The following is a 20,022-nucleotide window of genomic DNA, read 5'->3' on the forward strand; positions in this document are numbered from 1 at the left end:
CTAGAGCAGGTTGCTCCAAGCCCCTGTGTCCAGCCTGGCCTTGAACACTGCCAGGGATGGGGCAGCCACAGCTTCTCTGGGCACCCTGTGCCAGCGCCTCAGCACCCTCACAGGGAAGAGCTTCTGCCTAATGTCTAATCTAAATCTCCCCTTGTCTAGCTTAAAGCCATTCCCCCTTGTCCTGTCACTACACACCCTTCTAAATGTCCCTCTCCAGCTTTCTACTTATCTGAATCTTTGAGACTGTCATGAGGAGGATGTGTGTTTTGAGAAAGCAATAAACCAAAATTTACTTTGGATGATGGTACACAAAAGAAAAAGAAATCCCTCAGTTCAGGGAATCTCAAAATTGAATAAAAATAAATTGTGTACTTTTTAATCTCCTTAAAACAAGCCAAGTTAAGTCCAGGAGATTAAAATTCTTCAGGGAATGTTTCTTCACATGTGTTTGTACAGCCGCCTTCACAGCTGCTTGAAAAATGCCCTGGTAATTCCCCTTTCCTCCAAAGCACATCACTATGTGCCAGTCTGTAATCAGATTCAAGACAAGCAACACCAGAGGCAGAAACCACTGCTTATCAGAGAGGATGAAAATATGCAGGTGGAGAACAGGATCGTGAGGTTTATTTGAACTTTGGGCTCACTCATCATGGCGCTGGCTGGCTGCCTGCTCTCTGGCCAGCTCTCCTCCTCTCCTCGTAATGCACCTCAGCTCCTTGGAGTTAAAATTCTTCTGGAGCCTTTCTGCCAACTAAAAACCCTGATATAATCATTAGTCTCAAAAGTGCACTTTAGAAAGCATTTTATCTTCATGAAAGAAGATTTATTAAGTTAAGAGCAATACATGAATTGGGTATTATTGAAACTACAAGGCTTTCTTGACTCATAATAGTAAATTTTCTACTCTGTTGGCAGAAAAGCACTATGTTTTCTGTTCCCAGGCTACTCATGTAAAATCCTTGGTATTATTTTTGCTTTCGCTGTTGAACATTTGTGAAGTGTTTAATTAGCCTTCTCAAGGTAGATCAAAACCTCAAACACAATTAACAAATTGATATTATGCCGCAAAGAGGAAAATCTCCTGTTCTTGTTCAGACAACAAAACAGTCCGTATATAATAGTCCATGATGATTACTGTCTCCTCGACTCCTCTGTGCACTTGCTGCTTAGTGTGTGTTTGTACAAGGCCATCTTGTCAGGCTGCATCCTTTATTACTGCCACTAGAAAGAAAACAAAACAGTTGGATTTTGGTTTATATTATTTTATATATTACAAAGCAGCGCTATTAAGTATCAGCACTGGCACCGACTTCAGTGGCAGCAGAGTGTAAGGGATCCTTCCCAATAGATGGTCACTCTGGAGTCACCCAGAGATTTCAGATAAAAATGTTGCCAGTAATGGCAAAGATCTACTTGCTTTTTATTTCACCCGCGGACAAGGATGGAGGCTTCTAAGTACTGGCAAATGAAGCCATTTGCAAAAAATAAACGTAGTAGAAACTCACAGTGAAAGGCACCACAGTAATCAACTGCAAAACACCTCCTGTACAAAAGGTCAGGAAGCACATGTGCTCCAAATGCTCTACGGCTTCTTTGTAAACATGAAGAGAAATACATCTAGAATTCAGCCGCAAGTATTTCTCTAGTAACATAAGCCTGCTCCAGGTTTTGTTCTCTGACTGTGCTTGTACTGTTGCTAGAAAAGATGATCTGGACCTGCCTGCACTCCCGAAATGGAGGAACCTGTGATGGGTAAGAGATGTCAGCTCAGCACTCTCAAAAGGAAGTAAGAAATCCATTCTTCATGTCCGATCCCAGCCGATCAAGCTTGCAATAATTGGAGCGAGGACGCAAACTGTGGGCCAGATCAGGTCTTCAGACTTCACCCACGCTCTGCCAGAGCCGTGTCCTGCTGCAGCCCGTGCCAGCGCACTGGTGATTTATGGTGGGTGGAAACTCCACTCCCCTGCTCCAACATGTTTGTAGAAGGGGGTGGGACAGTCCAGGAGACCTGCTTCTCCTCCTCCTTCTCATCTGGAGACAAAGCAAGGCCAGATTTCCTTGGGTTTATATGTAATTGTTCAAGACACATGGCAGTTGGTTTGCATGAGGAAGTAACCACACTGCACGCAATACAGCCCTCCATGTTATTGCCTTCCATCTGTTGGTTACAATGGAACTAATGGAGTTATGCTGCAGTCCCTGTAAGGTAGAGAAGTGTGCCTGTATGACATAAATCACAATATAAACCAACACTGCTCTTGGATTGCAACCCAGAAAGCCAACTGTGTCCAGGGCTGCATCACCAGCAGTATGAGCAGCAGGTCGAGGGAGGGGATTCTTCCCCTCTACCGCACCCTCGTGAGACCCCACCTGCAGCTAGTCCTGTGTCCAGCTCTGGGGCAAAAACACAAGAAGGATGTGGACCTGCTTAAGCGAGTCCAGAGGAGGCCACAAAGATGATGCGAAGGCTGGAGCACCTCTGCTATGGAGGCAGGCTGAGAGAGCTGGGGTTGTTCAGCCTGGAGAAGAGAAGGCTCTGGGGAGACTTTAGAGCAGCTCCCAGTGCCTAAAGGGGCTGACAAGAAACCTGGAGAGGGGCTTTGGACAAGGAATGTAGGGATGGGAGAGGACAAGGGGGAATGGCTTTAACCTGACAGAGGGGAGATTTAGATTAGACATTAGGCAGAAGCTCTTCCCTGTGAGGGTGCTGAGGCGCTGGCACAGGGTGCCCAGAGAAGCTGTGGCTGCCCCATCCCTGGCAGTGTTCAAGGCCAGGCTGGACACAGGGGCTTGGAGCAACCTGCTCTAGTGGAAGGTGTCCCTGCCCGTGGCAGGGGGTGGGAACTGGCTGAGCGTTAAGGTCCCTTACAGCCCAACCCAGCCTGTTACTCTGTGCCTGTCGCTCGCAGGGGCGCTGCCTGGTGCCGGGCAGTCACCATCCGAGCTGCGTCCCTCGGCACCAGCACCAGGAGCGTGAAGGGTCACAGGGGTCTCAGGGTCCCCCCCGGCGCTGCCCATCGGGCCGCGCGCTGCCTGCCGCGGCGCGCCCCCTGCTGGCCCGGCTCGGCGTCAGGAGGAGGAGGAGGCAGCGCCGGTGAACCGGGAAGCCTGGGGTTACAGCAGCTTCCAGCAGTCCCCCCGCGCCTGCCGAGCCCTGCGACAAGGCTGGACTTTGCCTGGGGCGACAGAGCGCAGGGCTGATGCCGGAGGAGCGGCCTGCGTGCCGGGGCTGCAGACTAGAGCCCTCAGCTTGGTTCTCAGCTTGCAGATAAAGGCAGAAAGCCAGGTTGGACGGGGCTTGGAGCAAGCTGCTCTAGTGGAAGGTCTCCCCGCCCGTGGCAGGGGGTTGGAACTGGATGAGCTTTAAGGTCCCTTCAAACCCAAATCATTCTATGATTTTAATCCTCATAATAACGTGATACTGTTCTAACAGTTCAGCATTTACAGAATCAAAGTTGCCCGGGGCTTTCTAGCTGCTGAACAGTACCCACTTCAGGGTCTCAGGGTACCAGTGCTCTGGTGGGGATTGACAGCACGCTCTGAGGGAACCTCCCAGCAATATGGCCTATGCAGTGATGTGCTAGAGTCCCGGACTAGCCTTGCAGCGGGCTCGTTTGATGGCATTTGGATGAAACTAAGCTGAAAGGTGATTCCAGGTATGCACCAGTGCACTGGAGCAGCTGTGTTGTCATGTGGGGCCTTTGCACAGGCTGTTTCACGTTACAGGTTTGTTCCTGTTGCATCCAGTACCTGCCAGCATTGATCTGGGCAGGTGTGCCAAGCCTTATCCGAGACAAAGACCGGGCCAATTTCAGATACTTTCAGCAGACTACAACTTATGCATAAAATCCCACCTAAACTGAAGCCAGAGGTGCCCGCTAGTCCAAGGGCCAGTGGCTCTGTGTTTCTGCTCCAGCAGTACGGTTGCACTGGCAGTAGAGTGGCAGCAGTGGTTATGCTCCTGCCAGGGCTGCCTGCTCAGTCAGTGCTGGCTGTCAGCAGCCAGACCCCACATCCTGCTGTGGCTCCCTGCTGCTGCCTGCACAGCCAGGCAGGCTGAAACAGGATTATTGACAACAGTGTTACCCGGCTTAGCTACAGCAGACAGCGTGGGGATTGTCACTGTTCCCTGTCCCAACACCTTCATGTCCCTCCGCTGACTTCCATCCAGAAAGGGGCACAAGTCCCTGCTTAGCATTCAGTCTCTCCCTTTCTCTGCGCTCCATCCATCCTACCGCTCCGAGCCACCACCCAGCCCAGCTCTGATAAGCCCTGTGTGTGCTCCTGGAGTGCACTTAGTTACCCTGAAGTACCTGGGGGAAGTTCATGGAAGGGAATACTATGGATACCAGGATTTCAGCCAGAATAACAGGAATAGCCACTTTTCATGTCGATTTAGGCTAGTTTGTTGAACTAGGCATTCGCAGAGTTGCTGCCCTAAAAGGCAGAGGGCACAATCCAGAAGTCTGCCCACACCCTTGCCTGGTCCTTGGCTCCCACTGACTCAGGACCTGGGCTGGAGACCTCAGGACTCAGGACTGAGCTCCACCCCAGTGTTTAGTGTTCTGTGCTCTGAACACTAAATCCTGCCTTCCTCACACTGACCAGCAAGAAACCTGCAGTTCCTGCTTGCTGTGAGCTCAGAGCAAGGTGAAAGAAGGGGAAATGGAGCTGCAAATCAGTATATGGTAACTACCATGCCACTGTTTGAAGAGAAGTTTTTACATACCTGGAGAAAGCCCATGCATTCACTGTCACAGAGGTCTTGGGGGTTCCTTACTTGCTTTGTCGATTTATTGTGACCCTTACTGATGCTTCAGCATACGACAAATCCTCAGGCGAGCTTGTGAGTTCCTGTCCAGGAACTTCCTCAGCCTCTTCCACCATCAATGCAGAAGCAAAAAAGTCATTTGGGTTTTCTGCTCCAGTATTGTCTTTTCTGCATATTCCTTTTACATCTTGACAGCAGATTGGTTCTAGAAAACGTCTCTCAGGCTTCCTGCTCCTGACAAGACTGAAAAATGACTTCTTCTGCTTTTTAAATCTGTTTGCAAGTTGTGTGTTAAACTGTTTTTTACACAAGTAGCTTTACATTTCACTTACGATCTTGCTGCTTTCCTCATTAGAACCCAAGTCCAACTTTGTGCGGAATGCCATCTTGCTTCTGATAGCCTCCCTTGTCCTGTCTGACTTTTGCCCTGTTTGACTTTTTTAGCTATTTTTTTTTCAGCCACACTTGATCTTCTTACATGCTTTGACAGGGGATATGCATTTGGTCAGAGCTTCCAATGAGATGCCTTTCAGTTGGCTCCATGTTGCATAAACCCCTTTTACTCTTTTAGCTACTCCTTTCAGCTTTTTTCAAGAGGCCTTCTCGCTGTTGCAGAGTTCCCCTTTCCAAAATTAACAGGAGATTTCTTTAGCTTTTGTTGCTCTGATCAGCATGGTGACTCTTAAGTACGTAATGGTCACTGATTCAGAGACTGAGTAGTCAGGTCCTGTTCTCTGCCTTCAATCAAGAGTTGCTTCTCCTTTCATGGCTTCCCTGACCAGCTGCTCCATAAGAAGTTGCTAACAGTGTCTGACCCTTCAGCCCCAGACATAACAGCTCTGTGGTCTACATGGAGACACTGGACATTTCCCACTGCAGTTGTGGTTTCTGCCACTGAGCCTCCATTGTCTTAATCGCTCTTTAGCGGATGGAGTGAATCCTGTGTTATAAGGGTAATAGACTTTTCCACTTATTTCTGTGTTGAGAAGTCACCGAACCTGTTAATCTCCCTTGTGATAGGTGAGGAAATATATTTTATGGTTTATAATGCCAGATGAACATCTGTCCTAGAACGGAGGGCACCAGACCCTGAAGGTGCCTGCTTTTCCCTGTGGACAAGACAGGGTGCCCAGACAACTTACTCAAATGTAAGCATCTGCTTTTGGATAGACAAACCCTGCCTGTAGCTCCCTGCAAGTTATTCTTGGTTTAAGCATTGTATTATTTACACATCCCAGTACAGCATTCGCAGTTTTTGTCACTGTGTGACCTTGCAGTAAAGGCGCATCCCTCTGACCCCACTCCCAGGCACAGTTCTAGGTAGTTTTGGGGACAGGACTCCACACAGTGCTTCATGCAAGGCCAGGAACTGGCAACACTTCACCCACACACATGACTTCTGCCACTCTTCTGACTCGCCTTTCTCTTCTCACATCCTCTATTTTTGTAGAGAGAGGACTGTTACCGTGCGGGCAGTCATCACGCGTTTGAGACCTGTACAGCAGCACACAGCATGCAAGAACTGTGGAGGAAAAGGCAAATAAAAAGACATGTTGACAACTGAACAGCTGATGAAACTACTCATTTTTCTTTTGTGCTTTTTCTGGCTTCCTTTTAGTAGTAGTCTTAGCTTTGACTGCTTTTCCGAATTACAGTTTCTTCTAAAGAACCAAAACTAGAAGAAAGAAGTAACTAAAAGACAAACTTGCTGCTGACAGTCAGTTTGTCTGACTGCAATGGATTGAAACTTCTTCTAATCTGTATTTTATCTGTTTAATCTGTTTAATAAAAGTCTGCATTTACTTTGGTGCCTGCAATCATCCCTTTACTACCAGGGACCAGCTAGGCAGCTGTAGCTAAGCCAAAGATTTTATTGAAGTAAAGATGAATGAACAGAGTCAATGAGAATCCTAAACCAACCAACCGAGTTACACCCTCATGTTCCCAAATTAATAAGCATTGATTGTTTCATTGCAATCAATACTGAATTTGACACATAAATCAATTTTTACTCAGGACAAACCATAAAATTACCCAGGACAAACTATAAGATTAACCAAGCACAAACATCATCTACAGATCGATAATCCACTCATCCCAAAAGTTATGTAAAATCAGGCCAACAGGCACTTCAAATGCATAACAGGAAAATGTGTTTTGTGATATTTTGCCACAGAACAATGATGTATTAATATTACTTGTTGTACATGCCATGATTATGAACAAACACAGAATCCCAATTTCCCTTGCCTCTGAACTCATGATTGTGGGCCTGATGCAGTCAGATGAACCAGGCTGAGGGTTGGATGTGTCCAAAGCCCACATCCTGCCTGCTTCTGGTTTCACAGGAGGCGTCACAGCAGACTTCCCATGGAGCGAGGGCAGCCTCACTGCGCCATCACTGCGCTGCCAGCACGTGTCTCATCGACCCTTCTGATTCCAGAGACAGCGGTGTTTAAGCACACCACAATCACTGTCCCTTCAGTAAAACCAAGTCTTCATGCATTAGAGATGAATGAATCAGGGAATAAAATGCCTTGGGTCTGAACAGCATGACTGCAAGAGCTGTGAGAGCTCCGAGATCCTGTGGTGGAATCTCCTAATGTTCAAAACTTGAGTGAATTTTAGCACAAAGGAATAAGCAAGCAACGTATCTAACTGCCTATTTGGGGAAGGCTAGAAGTCAGTCACCTAAGAGTGACTTTGGTGTCTTTTGCCTTTATTCAGGAGTATCTTGATCTGCTTCAGGTCAGGCAGGTGATCAAGGAAAACATTCATCAAGTACTACAGACTTCCTCCAATGTCAGGAACAGGCTTCCCACCTCTGCAGGACATTCCCGCAAACAATGCAAAAATTGGTAGTGAATTTTAAATCTGTGCTTCATTTGCCATGTGCATTTTGATCCAAGCATTCAACCAAACTGCCTGTCAAGCAAGTTGTTCAGAAGATGTTGACAGACTCTTCAACAAATTCCTGTTCCTTTTCCTTAAAAGTTTCACAAAGGCTTCACACACTACATAGAAAGAATGAAACAGTAGCTGCAGGGAGACAGGCGAAACCTCTCAAGGTCACTGACGAAAGCAAGAGCAGCACAAACCCTGTTGGTAATGAAGAACTTCTGCTATTGGACACAGGCTCTTGAAAGAAGCCCAAGAGCACTTGAAATGCGTTTCAGACAATTTTTAGTCCATAAGATGGAGAAAACCATTGAAAACACTGTTTAAAACCTTGATTAGTACAGAAGAACTTGAAGGGGGCATCATTAACAGGTAATGGGAGAGAAAGAAACCCACTCATAAAGGAACATGTTCTATTGATACACACTGGAAGGAAAAGCAAAACAAAACAAAATCTTATTACTGGCAGAAAAGGGGAACAAATAAAGGAAGACACACACACAGAAAAGTTGTGCCTTCGCTTCAGCCTTCAAATAAGGCAAATTGCCACACAGCCTTTTTAGGAAGACGATAGCAACAGGTAGCAGCAGGAAAGAACAGACTAGGTTGTATTTGGTTATGCAGTTACACTGAGGCTGGCAGAGCCTCCCCAGTGTTTAGGCCAGTCAAAAATCATGGCGTTTGATTGTTCTACATTGACTAAAGGGAAAGAAAAGTGGACCTGTGGATGGAAAACAGCTCAGCCCAACTCCAAAGTCCAGGAAGGTAATAAACCATTGGCATATAAACCCTTTGAGGTAATGTAAAAAGTGACAAACCAGAAAGTCACCATGAATTTGTCAAGAATAGGGGGAACAGCTGTTCAGAAGCAGCACTGAAATGGATCTGGGGATTACAGGGGATCAGAAAGAGTCTGAACTGACACGGTGAGGCTATTGCAAAGTTGGCAAATGTCGCGCTGAGGTAGGTTACCTGATTAACCTGCTTATGGGATAGAGGTGTAACGAAGAATGCAAAGTTGAAGAGTCCAGAGCGGGCAAAGAATGAAAAAAGGTTTAGAAAATACAGCCTATGAGGTCATGACACCTAAGAGAATTTGTTCAGTCTAGAGAAAGGAAGTTTAAGGGAGGATATGGTAATATTACGTGCAATGACACAGGATCTAAAAAGCTAAGTGTAAACTGATGCTTATTAATCGTCCTTTTTATCTGCTGGACACTGGACAAAGAAACGTAAATTCACAATCAAAGTACAGTTTAGATGCTGGGGAAAACCTTGTGGTTTAAGGACAGTCGTGTGCTGAAATACGCCGCGTAGGAAGACTGCAGAATCTCCTTTATGGTAGGTTTCTAGAAAGAGGTTAGACTGGCTTTTGGCAGGAATTGTCAAATTTCAGAGCAGCAACTCCTGCCTTAAGTCTTAGCTACCAAGTGCTTTGCTCCTAAAGGTGGTATTAATACACTTCTTATGCTCTCCCTCCACAAAACATGGCAGAAACCCTGACAGAAATTACACTTGGCTACGACGTAAACAAAAGCGAATGTTCCTTAATCCCTGCAAAAGTCCGAGGCTTCACTTTATGGCCTACCTCAGACTCTAGGCCCAGCTCCAAGGAAGCTCTCACTCGCCTCAGCTGAGGTCTGACAGACCAAAGGGCACCTCAAGGCCCAACCTGGTCCCAAAAATCCCTGCTCAGCCGCAGCCCGGCCCCGGAGGCTGCTACACTCTGCGGTCACGGCGATTCTACCCGGCGGGGCCGGGGCAGACAAAGGCCGCAGCCCCTTCGCGGGGGCTGAGGTACCCAGGGGAGCGGCGGCCCCTTCCAACAGGTACCGCACAGCCGGCAGCGCTGCCCGCCGCGGGCTGGCCCGGCTTCCCCCGCCGCCTGCTCTGGGCGGCGAGGCCGAGCGCCCCGCGGCATGGCGGCCCCCCGGCGCGGCGGGAGGGACAGGGCCGCCGCCGAGGCGGCCATGTTGTCGTCCTGCGGCCTGTGGTAACTTTCGGGGAAGTTTCTTTCCCGGCCTCTGGGGGGAACGCGGAGAAGGAGGCGGAGGCGAGAAGCGGGGGAAGGGGAAATCCGCGGCCGCCGGGGCAGGACGCGGCGGGGCCACTCGGGGAGGCGGCGGGCCGGGGAGGGAGAGCGGTGTCCGACCGCGCTCCGCGCCGCCTCCCCGCGCTCCCGCCGCGGGCCGCGCCGGGACCGCCGGCGGCGCCGTATTCACCGCGCGCTTTAGGCCGCGGCGCTGCGCAGACAGCGTACAGCCGCCGTCCCTCCGCCCGCCAGCGTCGCTCGCGCCGCGGCCGCCGCCCCGCCCCTCCTCGCCCTGGCCCCGCCTCCCCGGGCCGCTGCTCGGCCTCCCATTGGCCGGCGCGGCCGTCACTCGGCGGCTGGGCCCATCTCGCGCTCCCCATTCATGCAGTTTGGTTGCGTGTTGGTGTATTTTACTGTTTGCAATAAAGAGGGGGGGATTTTTTTTTTGTTCAGTTTCTGCTGCAATTAACTCTTGGTCCCTTTTATACATCTTCTTTTTTTTTTTTTTGTTTTCCCCCTTTTTTTTTTTTTTTGTTGTTCGATTTTGCAGAACGGTTGAAACAGTTTTTTTGTTTTTTTGTGGTTTTTTTTACGGGGGTTACATTTATTATTTTTTTTTTATATCTTATCTAGATCTATATATTTTGCAATCAACTATTAAGGTGCAACTATGCCCAAAAGAAAGGTAAGTACGGAAATAAGAACGAAATAGGGGGAAGAGAGAAGGGGAGCGATTAAAGCGGCGTTCGCAGAATTATCCGCGGGGTTTTGCGCGCGCGCGTGTGCGTGGATTTGGAGTTTTTTTCTCTCTCTCTTTTTTTTTTTTTTTTTTTTTTTGCATTTTTAATTTCCCGTGCATGTCCTAGAGCGGAGCGCGGACGGGAAGGAGAAGGCTGCGGCGGGTGTAGGGCTACCCGGGGCGGGCAATGGGAGGCCGCGAGTTCACTTCGGGCCGTTTTCGCTAGCGAGGAGGAGGCTGAGCAGTGTCTCCATGCTGGATTACAAACAGCCATGGTGCTGCCGCTGCCCCTGTGGAGAGAGCACAGCCCGGCGCGGGAGGCTCCGCCGTTCACCCACCGCCCAAACCTTGGTCCCAGCCCTGCCGGGCACCTCCGGGGGTATTTTAGGGTAGATCGGGTCCTTCCCCGGGAGGATTTGGGTTTAAACGGTGCCTCTTTCTCCTGCGTTTGCCTTTGTTCTCCTTTTTTTTTTTTTTTTCCTCCCACTTCTTGTCATACCAGATGGTTGTGCAATGGTAATTTGGAGCCATTAGGCGGCGCAGAATTTGAAACTGTCCTTGAAGGAAAGCGGGGAAGGGATTCACCACCATAATTAGGAACTTTGGCTCCAAGGCCAACACCGACCGACTGGTTCCCCCACTCCGCCGCCCATCCCCGACCCTCCTCACTCCTCCCCTCAACCGCGGGCACCGACGCCGCCACCCGCCACTACCGGGGCTGGGCGCTCCCGACGCCCCGCGGCTGAGGGAGGAGGAGAAGGAGGAGGCGGTGGCGCGGCCGCCCCCCACCCGCCGGGCTCCCCACCCGCCTGCGGGGCTTCGGCTCGGTCCCGCGGGCGGTCGCGATCGCGTCGGTGCCGGGCGTCCGGCATTGTCCTTGCGCGGGGCCGGCGACGACCTTGTTGTGGCAGGTAATTTGGCGGGAACTTTTTAAACGCGGCGACGCCTCGGCGCGGTGACGTGAGCCCGGCGGCCCCGAGGCATTGTGGGAGTTGTAGTCCGAGAGGTGTGTGGGGGGGAGCCCGCCATCGATCTCCTTCGCCAGTTATCGATCTCCTTCGCCAGTTATCGATCTCCTTCGCCAGTTATCGATCTCTTTCGCCAGTTATCGATCTCTTTCGCCAGTTATCGATCTCCTTCGCCAGATATCGATCTCTTCACCCCGTGGGAGCAGGGAAGGGAGCCAGGCGGTGCGGTTCATGGCTGCAGGGTGGCACTGGGGGTTCCCTGCTCACCCCTGGGCTCCCCTCAGGGCTGTGAGGGAGCTGACCACAGGGGATGGTGACACCTTCTCACCTCAGTCTCTCGCTTTCCTTGCAGGCTCCAGCTGAAGGCGAGGCAAAGGAGGAGGTAGGAGCTGCTTCTTCCATGCTAGTCCCCATTCCTCCAAGAACTTGGGTAGTGCTCCACATAAATTGAGGTCCCCGTACCTTGTGCAGGGGTGGGTTTGGGGTGCCTGTGCCCATCCATTGCCCTGTCACCTGAGGTGGGCTCTGGGTGTCCCCACTGCAGCCAGTGGCTCCGTTGGGCTGAGGCCATTGGGTCCAGTGGGAACGTGTCCCCTTTAGTCAGTGTCTCAGTGACGACTCTTCATGGTACCACTCCTGCAAGTAAAGAAACTTTATCACTTACAGTGGGGTAAAAGGGCGGTAGCGTTGAGTGAAAACTATTGAACAAAGCTGCGCTTTGTGGAAGTCATCACCATAATGATCGTAATTTAATAAGTTCTAGAATTTGTATGGGGCTTCGTGGTGTAGTGTCTGTGCCATGTTATTCTGGGTTGCAGTTCTGAGAAAGCACTGCTGTATATGCTTGTTAAATTTTAGTGACACATCTTTCTTTACACAGCCAAAGAGAAGGTCAGCTAGACTATCCGCTGTAAGTATCTTTATTTACTCTTTTCATATTACATCACATACGATGCTGAGTTCTAGGGGACAGTTATAAAAAACGTTAATTTTTTCCCCACCAATATTGTGAAAGGCATGGTTAGAGTATTGCAATATTTAAAAGTAAAAATTCTTGTTCTCTGTTTCTAGTCCTTGAGTATCAATGCATTACAGGTTTACTTTAGACATGTGTCAAGATGCATTTGTTCTCTGTAGGTCTCCATGCAATTACCTGCTCATAGCTCCATAAATTACCTGCTCTCTCCTTAAACTTGTGATCTGCTCAATGCCTTTATAAACCCAACTGTTGGGTAAACTGAGACCTAGAGGGTGTAAATCTGTCATGTGGGTTCAGCCCAAAGTCACAGCCTTAAACAGGTTCTTGGCATCCTTTTCTACAGACACTCAGTGCACTCAGCCCTTTTTTAAGCCATCCTGGAAATGCCAAGTGGAAACAGTTGCTATTTGAAAGAGGAGGTACTTAATTTTAGTGAAAGCTAAGATGTGCATTCATACATAGAGTTATGTCCAAGTGTTAATACCTTTATTTTTGACACACACTTGCCTTCACAGCAGACAGTAACACCCAGACACAGTAATGATCCACTTACTACTACTATCAGCATCTGTACCGTGACTACCATAACACAGATGAGGAGACATGGGTTTGGATAGCAAAACACACTGATCTGTCTCTGATGTTTTCTCCTTTATAATGCAGAAGGAAGCAGCCAGCTCTAAACTTCTTTTTGTTTGAATAGTTTTCAGAAGTTACCAATGTATTGCTAAAACATTGATAGCATTTGTCTGACTGTTTCTTGTGTATGTTTTGTGCAGAAACCTGCTCCACCTAAACCGGAGCCAAAGCCCAAAAAGGCAGCACCTAAGGTAAGTGTTCAAGATCTCCCTTAACTGAAGTTGTACTTTTCTTTCTCAAAGTGTTTATAGAGGTAGAAAAAACATCCACAACTAACCGTTTTGTTTGTTCATCGTTTTCTTTAAAGATTTAAGATTTAATTATGTGAGTTAAAAGAACGTGAAAGGTGTAAGGATAATTTTATCCAGTTCCTGGTGAAGGAATGGGGTGAACTGAATGGACTTTAAATAAGTTTTGATGAGGCTTTACTGCTTGCCTGGCAAGGCCATTCTGAGGTTTCATATAACGTATTTTTGGGAAAACGATGCTTTGAATAGAGATCAGAGAGTCAGATAGAGAAAGCATTCAAAATCATGTTTTTAATTACAGTTTCTTACCATGTTTTCATTGAAAGGCACATTTTTCAGCTAGTTATCAGTTTATCAGATTTTAATCACTGGAGATAAAGTTCTACGTGCCCGTTTTCTTAAGATGATATATTTGGAAATGTCAAAAATATTGGCATATCTGACAGTATAGTTAAAAAAGAAACTATTTAAAGCTCTTTTTTGCTTTGGAAGAACAGTTTGAAATTTAAAAGGGGACAGTTGTGCAATCCATGAGGTGTTTCTTTATACCCCCTTTCTGCCAAACTTCCCCAGCAGTCACAGCTTGCAGTGCTTTTTTTAGGTCTATCTGTCAATATTCAGATTGTTTGAGGATTTTGCAGCTGGGAAAAAAAACAAACAAACAAAACCCAAACAACTCAACCCCAAACAAAATCCCCCAAACCCCACTTTAGTGTTCTTTTTAGCCTGTTCCCATCATACATTTTCCATTGTGGTTTCAGGGGGTCATATGGGTGAAGCACAGGTGCAGGAGATGCTATAGTTGCAGAAGGGGTTGATGTGCTGTGGACCAGGAGCTTTGCTCTGTACATTTAAAAGCCCTTGCAATTGCATATGGCACAGCAAACTTCCAGGTGATGAAGATTATTCCACCTCCAAGTCCTTCTATACTGAGCAGCAGAGATGCCGTGAGACATGGACAAGGCAGAGAACCCTGCTTGTTCTTTGGGGACCCCAAGTCTCAGCTCTGTAACCGCAGTGCTGTGTAAAGCAAGTTTTTCACATTGGCGTCTCTGTGGTGCAGCCAGATTTCTAGATCCCATTCCAGAGGACCGGGGAATCCAGGAACCCTGCTGCCCCGCTTTCCTGTGGCTGTCACGCACTGGATTGCATCTCCCTCTAGTGGCTGCTCCCCTGGGAGGAAGAGAGGTGGTTGCTCTTCCAGCCCAAGTGGCAGAGAGCTGGCTTGGGGATCTGAAAGTCCTCAGCCTCTGCTGGTGACCTGTGCAGAGGTCGGTGCAGTTGCACATAATGCACGTTGTTGGTATTTTCTTTTTTAAAATTTTTTTAAATTTTATTTTTATGGCAGCATCCCAGGGTTTATACACAGAAGCTGGATAAACTGAATCTTAAAAGTTGGGAAAATAAGCATTCAGAACTCATTTTATAAGAGGCAATAGTGGTAGAATAAGGGTTAATGGCTTTAGACTGAAAGAGGGTAGATTTAGATTAGATACGAGGAAGAAGCTGTTCCCTGTGAGGGTGCTGAGGCGCTGGCACAGGGTGCCCAGAGAAGCTGTGGCTGCCCCATCCCTGGCAGTGTTCAAGGCCAGGATGGACACAGGGGCTTGGAGCAACCTGCTCTAGTGGAAGGTGTCCCTGTCCGTGGCAGGGGGTTGGAACTACATGATCCTTAAGGTCTCTTCCAACTCAAACCTTTCTATGGTTCTTTGAAGTTAAGGACTGTGACTGTCAAAACTTAGTTTGGTCCCTGACTGCATAAGCAGTATGATGCGGTTTCACTCTGCATTCATAGGCAGTTTGCTTCTGTTGGGAGTGCTGCCTTGGTCATTTCCCTACACAGTGTACCCCCATTGGACTTGGAAAGCATTGGCTTTCATGCTGGTTTGAGGTCAGGACAGTTGAGCTGTATTTTTGGCTCTCTAGGGCTCCTAATACTGGATCAGTATCTGTGTAAAAGGTTATGTAGAAAGAATTGTGCAGGCATCTTTAATTTAGTTTCCCCTAAGTGCTTTACTTTACAATCTCCAGGTTCTTTAAATGTTTTGTGTGTCAGAAAAGATTCCACCTTTTAAACTCAGCCATATTGAAAAGCATAGGGCTGGGAAAAAAAGTTTTGTCACTTTGTAAAACATGTGACCTTATTACTGAACTGATGTTGCCATCTGTATAGAAAAATTAATACAATAGTATTAGCTCAGAACTAGCTGAGAGGATGGAAGGAGCTCGAAAATTGAAAAACAACATAGTTTCCTTGGGTATTTTTTTTTCCTGGACTCACTCAGCTCTGGAAGGGGACTTGATCCCTTACAGAGTAACTGTTAACACGTCCCCAGAAACCTCGGATCTTGCAGAACAGAGCAGAGATCCTGGGATCCTCACTCACAGCTGTGTGCTGCCAGACACTTTCTCTCTGGTCAGTCCAGCTATGGAAGCCAGTTTCTGTGGATTCTCCTCAAATGCTTTCTTAAAAAGGGCTTTACCAGCAAAGAGCAGGTTACAGAGGATTACAGTTTTAGCTCTGGTAACGCTTTGTCTTTTTTTGGTGGGGTAAGGGAAAAGATGCTCTTCTTCAAACACCCCTAAGCCTTTACAAAACCTTTATGGCTTACATTGGAAGAGCAAGTGACTAACACAGCTGTGCTCATGAGCATGGAGCATACTGGTGCTGCTGGAGGAACCCTTCACAGTGGACTCCTTTTTTGTGCTTCAAAGGTCTAATGAGGTCTGTTCAAGTGACAAAGAGCAAACCAGCACCACAGGAGTATTGCAGTTTTAAATCTTACTGCCAAACAGTACCTGAATACTTGGGTGCTGATATTACTGTGATAGTTCTCTTTTTTTCTGCCTCTCTCTAATACCAGAGGACTGTTCAGCCAATGGAGGGGAAAAGGAGTGAGTGGAGGCATATTCTTTTCTTTCCTCCTCTGGTGACCCTTCCTTCTCTTGGAAGGATTCACTCCATATTGCTGATAAGTCAGTCCCCAGGGATGAGGAGAGGCCTGTTGGGAGTGGGCATGAGGCCCTGGGAGAAGGGGTCTCCTAACACTGTATTGCAGTAGAGTTTCCCAGGTGGACTGAAATCCCTCAGCAAGGTCAGCCTGGGGAGCAGGTTAGACTGGAAAGAGACCCTCACCCATTTGAGTGCTGCTAACCTCCCGTCTTAAATTTGCTGCATTATTGTAGGATTTGGTGTTAATTTTGGTGAATTTTTAATCATCAGTATCATGGAAGAATTAGGTGACTCTGCCCCTTATTATACTCCATACCTGAGTTCAGCCTTTAACAAGCAGCTAATTTTTAATATGAATTAATTTTGTACACTAATAAGCAAGGTGTTGAAATAAGAAAGTATACTTTTTGTAACTTCTAGTCACAGAGGCTACTCCATCTTCTGAGTAGATCTATATATATTCAGTAATCTGTTATCTTCGCTTCCCTGTGAGCAGTAACTTTGCAGATATTTATGGTTCCTTTGTTGGAACTAGGTTAATCAAGTGAGGAACTAAGCTGGTTTGCTTAGTGCAGTTACTTACTGGCAGCAAGAGGCAGAACCTTGGAAGTGAAACTGATGAGAGTTGTGCTCGTTACTATACTGTGGTTGGGATCTGACCTTGCCATATAGAAAACTGTTGCTACCAAAGTTGTAGCATCAAGTTTTGCTTTGATTTAGCCTGATCCACGTATGAGAATCCGCACTTAGATAATACATGCAAAGTTCTTGTTACTGAAGTGATGCTGTTGAGCCCCCAACTTGTCGATCACACAAATGGTTTATTATAACAAGGAATATTTCTGGCAGGGAAGGGGGAAAGTCCTTTGACTACAGCTTTGTTACAGTTTTCTAAATAGGCATTAATAGCACATCTGAAGTATTCTGGTATTTCCACTAGTTGTACATGTTCTTTTTGTTCTGTGGTATGCCTTTCAGCAGCACAGCAGAAATACAGGCCAGTTCAACATTTTTTAGCTAATTTAATTGAATGCCTATTTAAAATAGGAATTCTTTTAACCCCAGCCATGGCTGCTTTTATATTAGTTACTTCCAAGTAGCACATTCAGGACAGAACAGAAGGAAAGCACTTCTCCTTAGGAACTTTGATCTCGTCTTTGTCAATAGGAAGTTCAGTGAGTAGAAGGGGGTTGTGTAGACTGTTTTGGAGCTGAGAAGGTGCTCGTGCAGATGTACATGGTGGAAAGTAGCGTTAACTGTATCATGGTCTGTTTTCTTAACAGAAAGAAAAGGCAGCAAATGATAAAAAGGAGGACAAAAAGGCAGCAACAAAAGGGAAAAAAGGAGCCAAAGGCAAAGATGAAACTAAACAAGAGGATGCTAAAGAAGAAAACCACTCTGAAAACGGAGATACCAAAACTAATGAGGTACTTTAGCTACAGTAAACGTGGGACTAAACACAGATGTATTGGTAATAGAGCTGCAGGAGCTAACGGCTGGGCTTCCTTGTCAGAAGGTGGTGTGTTTCACTGCAGTCCTGTACAGACAGACAAGCTGCAGTATCTGCACAGGGCATCTCTCAGGGAGAGCCTGAAAGAATAGCATTCTCCTTCAAAATCAGTCTTGCTGTATGCTAGAGCCCTTCCACAGGTGGCCTGTGCTGTGGTAGTGCCCCTCTCGGGGTTGGCACAAGAGCAATGCAGAATATTTGGGGAACAATAGAGCTCAGTAAGATTGCTGTCTAACCCTGAACTGACTATGCATAGACTCTCTGGACTGTTGGATTGCCTCTTCTGCTCAGCACAGGTTGGTACTGTGCCAGAAATCTGGTTTTCAGTTTTACACAATTCTTTAAAACAATTCTTTGCCTCAGAACAATTCAACAAGAGATCTGCAAAACAAACTCAGTCTTGTCTCTTGATCTGCAAGCCTCTTTCTTACAGGTTCTTGTTGTATCAGCTGCTTACCTAAGAGGTGCCATCGGCTAGGACTAGCTACTAGCTTCAGTCAGCTCCTGATGGCCTTTTCCTAGCAGATTTCTTGCTGATAGTAGGAGTGCAACATTTGCTGCAGGCTCCCTTTGCCCCTGTAGGCACAGACTAGCCTGTTGTGTTCTCTGTTGCTTTTGACTGACAGTTGTCTCTCTTCGTGTGTTAAGTATCGTTATCCAGTCAACGGGTTGTTTCTTCTTTCAGTTTTAAAACTAAACTTCTTTTTAGCTTCTTTGCTAAAAATTAATGTGGGAGTAATGTACTTTAAAGGATCTATGATAGGATCTTTGCAGTTTGGATGTGTTGACTTAAAAAGTAACAGCAGTTTTTGTAGAGAACAGGTGAGAAACAGTTTCCCTGAAGTTTGGACAGTAGACAAATATCATGGTTTTATGTGTAATTCTTATACTTCCCTGTGACTTACAGAGATGAGGACTTGAACTTGCCCTGGTGTGTGACTGATCCTAATCTAAAATACGTTCTAAACTTCTGCCTCTTTGGAGGCACTTAACATTCCAAAATTAACTCAGATATTAATGAATACTCATCTGAGTGTTAATTTTTAGATTTCTCAGCCGACATGTTGTTGTGTTGATATTTGCTGTAGTAGCCGTGTGTTTTCTATCTACACAAGATGTTGTCCGTGTCTGTGCTAACAAACTAGTCTCTTTGATGCTTGTTAGAATGGAATCCGATTAGCATTACCAATAATATTTCTATTCTTCCCAAACACTTTTATAGGCACCAGCTGCTGAAGCATCTGATGATAAGGAAGCCAAGTCCGAGTAATGTTAACCCTGCCCTATATCTCCATCATTTGGTATCCGTACCTCCATGCTGTATTGTTAACAGAGAGGAATATTTTTATCAACTATTTTATAAATGCAGGTTTTTTTAGCATGAATTTAATTATGGAACATCTTCATCTCGGTTACTTGGGAATTAAATCCCTAACAAACAAAACAAAAAAAAAAAATCATTGTTTTTAAATTTTGTGATTGTAATAGTTTGTATGGTACATGGAAAGAATAAGTGGTGGTAGCTTTTGACTTCTGTCAGTGTGTCCCTTTTTTGTGTAAGTCATGCTTACAGACTCCAGATTTTAATTTTCCCCTTGTATGTGTTGTATGGTTTCTTAAAGTGGGGAGGTCTCAAAACAAATAACCGTGTTAAACATTCCAGTGGTTCTGTGGGTTGCTTTTATAAAGAAGGTGAGCTATTTTCATGAAAAAAAAAAAAACAAAAAACCTAAGAGCTGGAAATCTGTTGTTTCCCAAATGTAATTTTATTTTGTCAGTTTTAAAAAAAAAAAAAAAAAAAAAGAAAATAAATAAAAGTGTAATCATGTTTTTAAACGAAATACAAACATTTCTTTTAAAAGGGCAGGTTGGTTGTATGTACCCACTGTTAGGAATTTTGCTGGATTTATCTTAATAAAAAAGACTCCTCAAAAGCTGATTGTGGTTTGTTGCTTGTGCTGCAAACGTACTGCTGGAATGCTGCCGAATTCCATAAGAGCTGCAGTAGTCCAGGGCTTAGGGCTGAGGGGACCTGGGCAGCCAGAGCGCTTTGGGCCACAGCACGATTGGGGCTGGAGCCCCTCTTTTCCTCAGCTATGGAAGTGGCTCCTCTCAGGAGCTGGCATGGGAACAGGCAATGGCAGAGGGGATGAGCCAGGTTACACCACCCGGGAACTGCAGCCAGTGCTTCCAGGTGAAGGCTGAGCTTGTGAACTCCAGTACTTGCTCAAGCCAAGGTGGGATGCTTGGTGTGGTCCAGCATGCCTTGAGCAGTAGAGACG

At 46.6% G+C, this 20,022-nt stretch overlaps 1 protein-coding gene and 1 long non-coding RNA gene across 9 annotated transcripts; one reads left to right on the forward strand and one right to left on the reverse strand.

Annotated features, from left to right (window-relative positions):
- Nucleotides 1-788: 788 nt before the first annotated feature.
- LOC115612972 lies at nt 789-9,966 on the reverse strand. Its single transcript, XR_003993216.1, has 3 exons — nt 9,261-9,966; nt 4,733-6,296; nt 789-1,221 (listed from the first exon to the last, which is right to left on the reverse strand). It is a non-coding gene; the product is annotated as an uncharacterized LOC115612972 (long non-coding RNA).
- Nucleotides 9,413-19,674, forward strand: HMGN5 (high mobility group nucleosome binding domain 5). 8 transcript variants are annotated; one of them, XM_030497920.1, is made up of 7 exons: nt 9,413-9,501; nt 10,338-10,389; nt 11,764-11,793; nt 12,292-12,321; nt 13,170-13,220; nt 17,514-17,657; nt 18,963-19,674. In XM_030497920.1, the coding sequence occupies exons 2-7, from the start codon at nt 10,375-10,377 to the stop codon at nt 19,008-19,010; spliced, it is 318 nt and encodes a 105-aa protein (XP_030353780.1). In that variant the 5' UTR covers nt 9,413-9,501; nt 10,338-10,374; the 3' UTR covers nt 19,011-19,674. The 8 variants fall into 8 exon arrangements, with proteins under 8 accessions (XP_030353780.1, XP_030353783.1, XP_030353782.1 ...); XM_030497923.1 differs by lacking the exon at nt 9,413-9,501 and adding an exon at nt 9,505-9,665; XM_030497922.1 differs by lacking the exon at nt 9,413-9,501 and adding an exon at nt 9,722-10,091.
- Nucleotides 19,675-20,022: the final 348 nt, after the last annotated feature.

Source organism: Strigops habroptila, chromosome 9 (genome assembly GCF_004027225.2).
Source record: "Strigops habroptila isolate Jane chromosome 9, bStrHab1.2.pri, whole genome shotgun sequence".
Lineage (NCBI taxonomy): Eukaryota > Metazoa > Chordata > Aves > Psittaciformes > Psittacidae > Strigops > Strigops habroptila.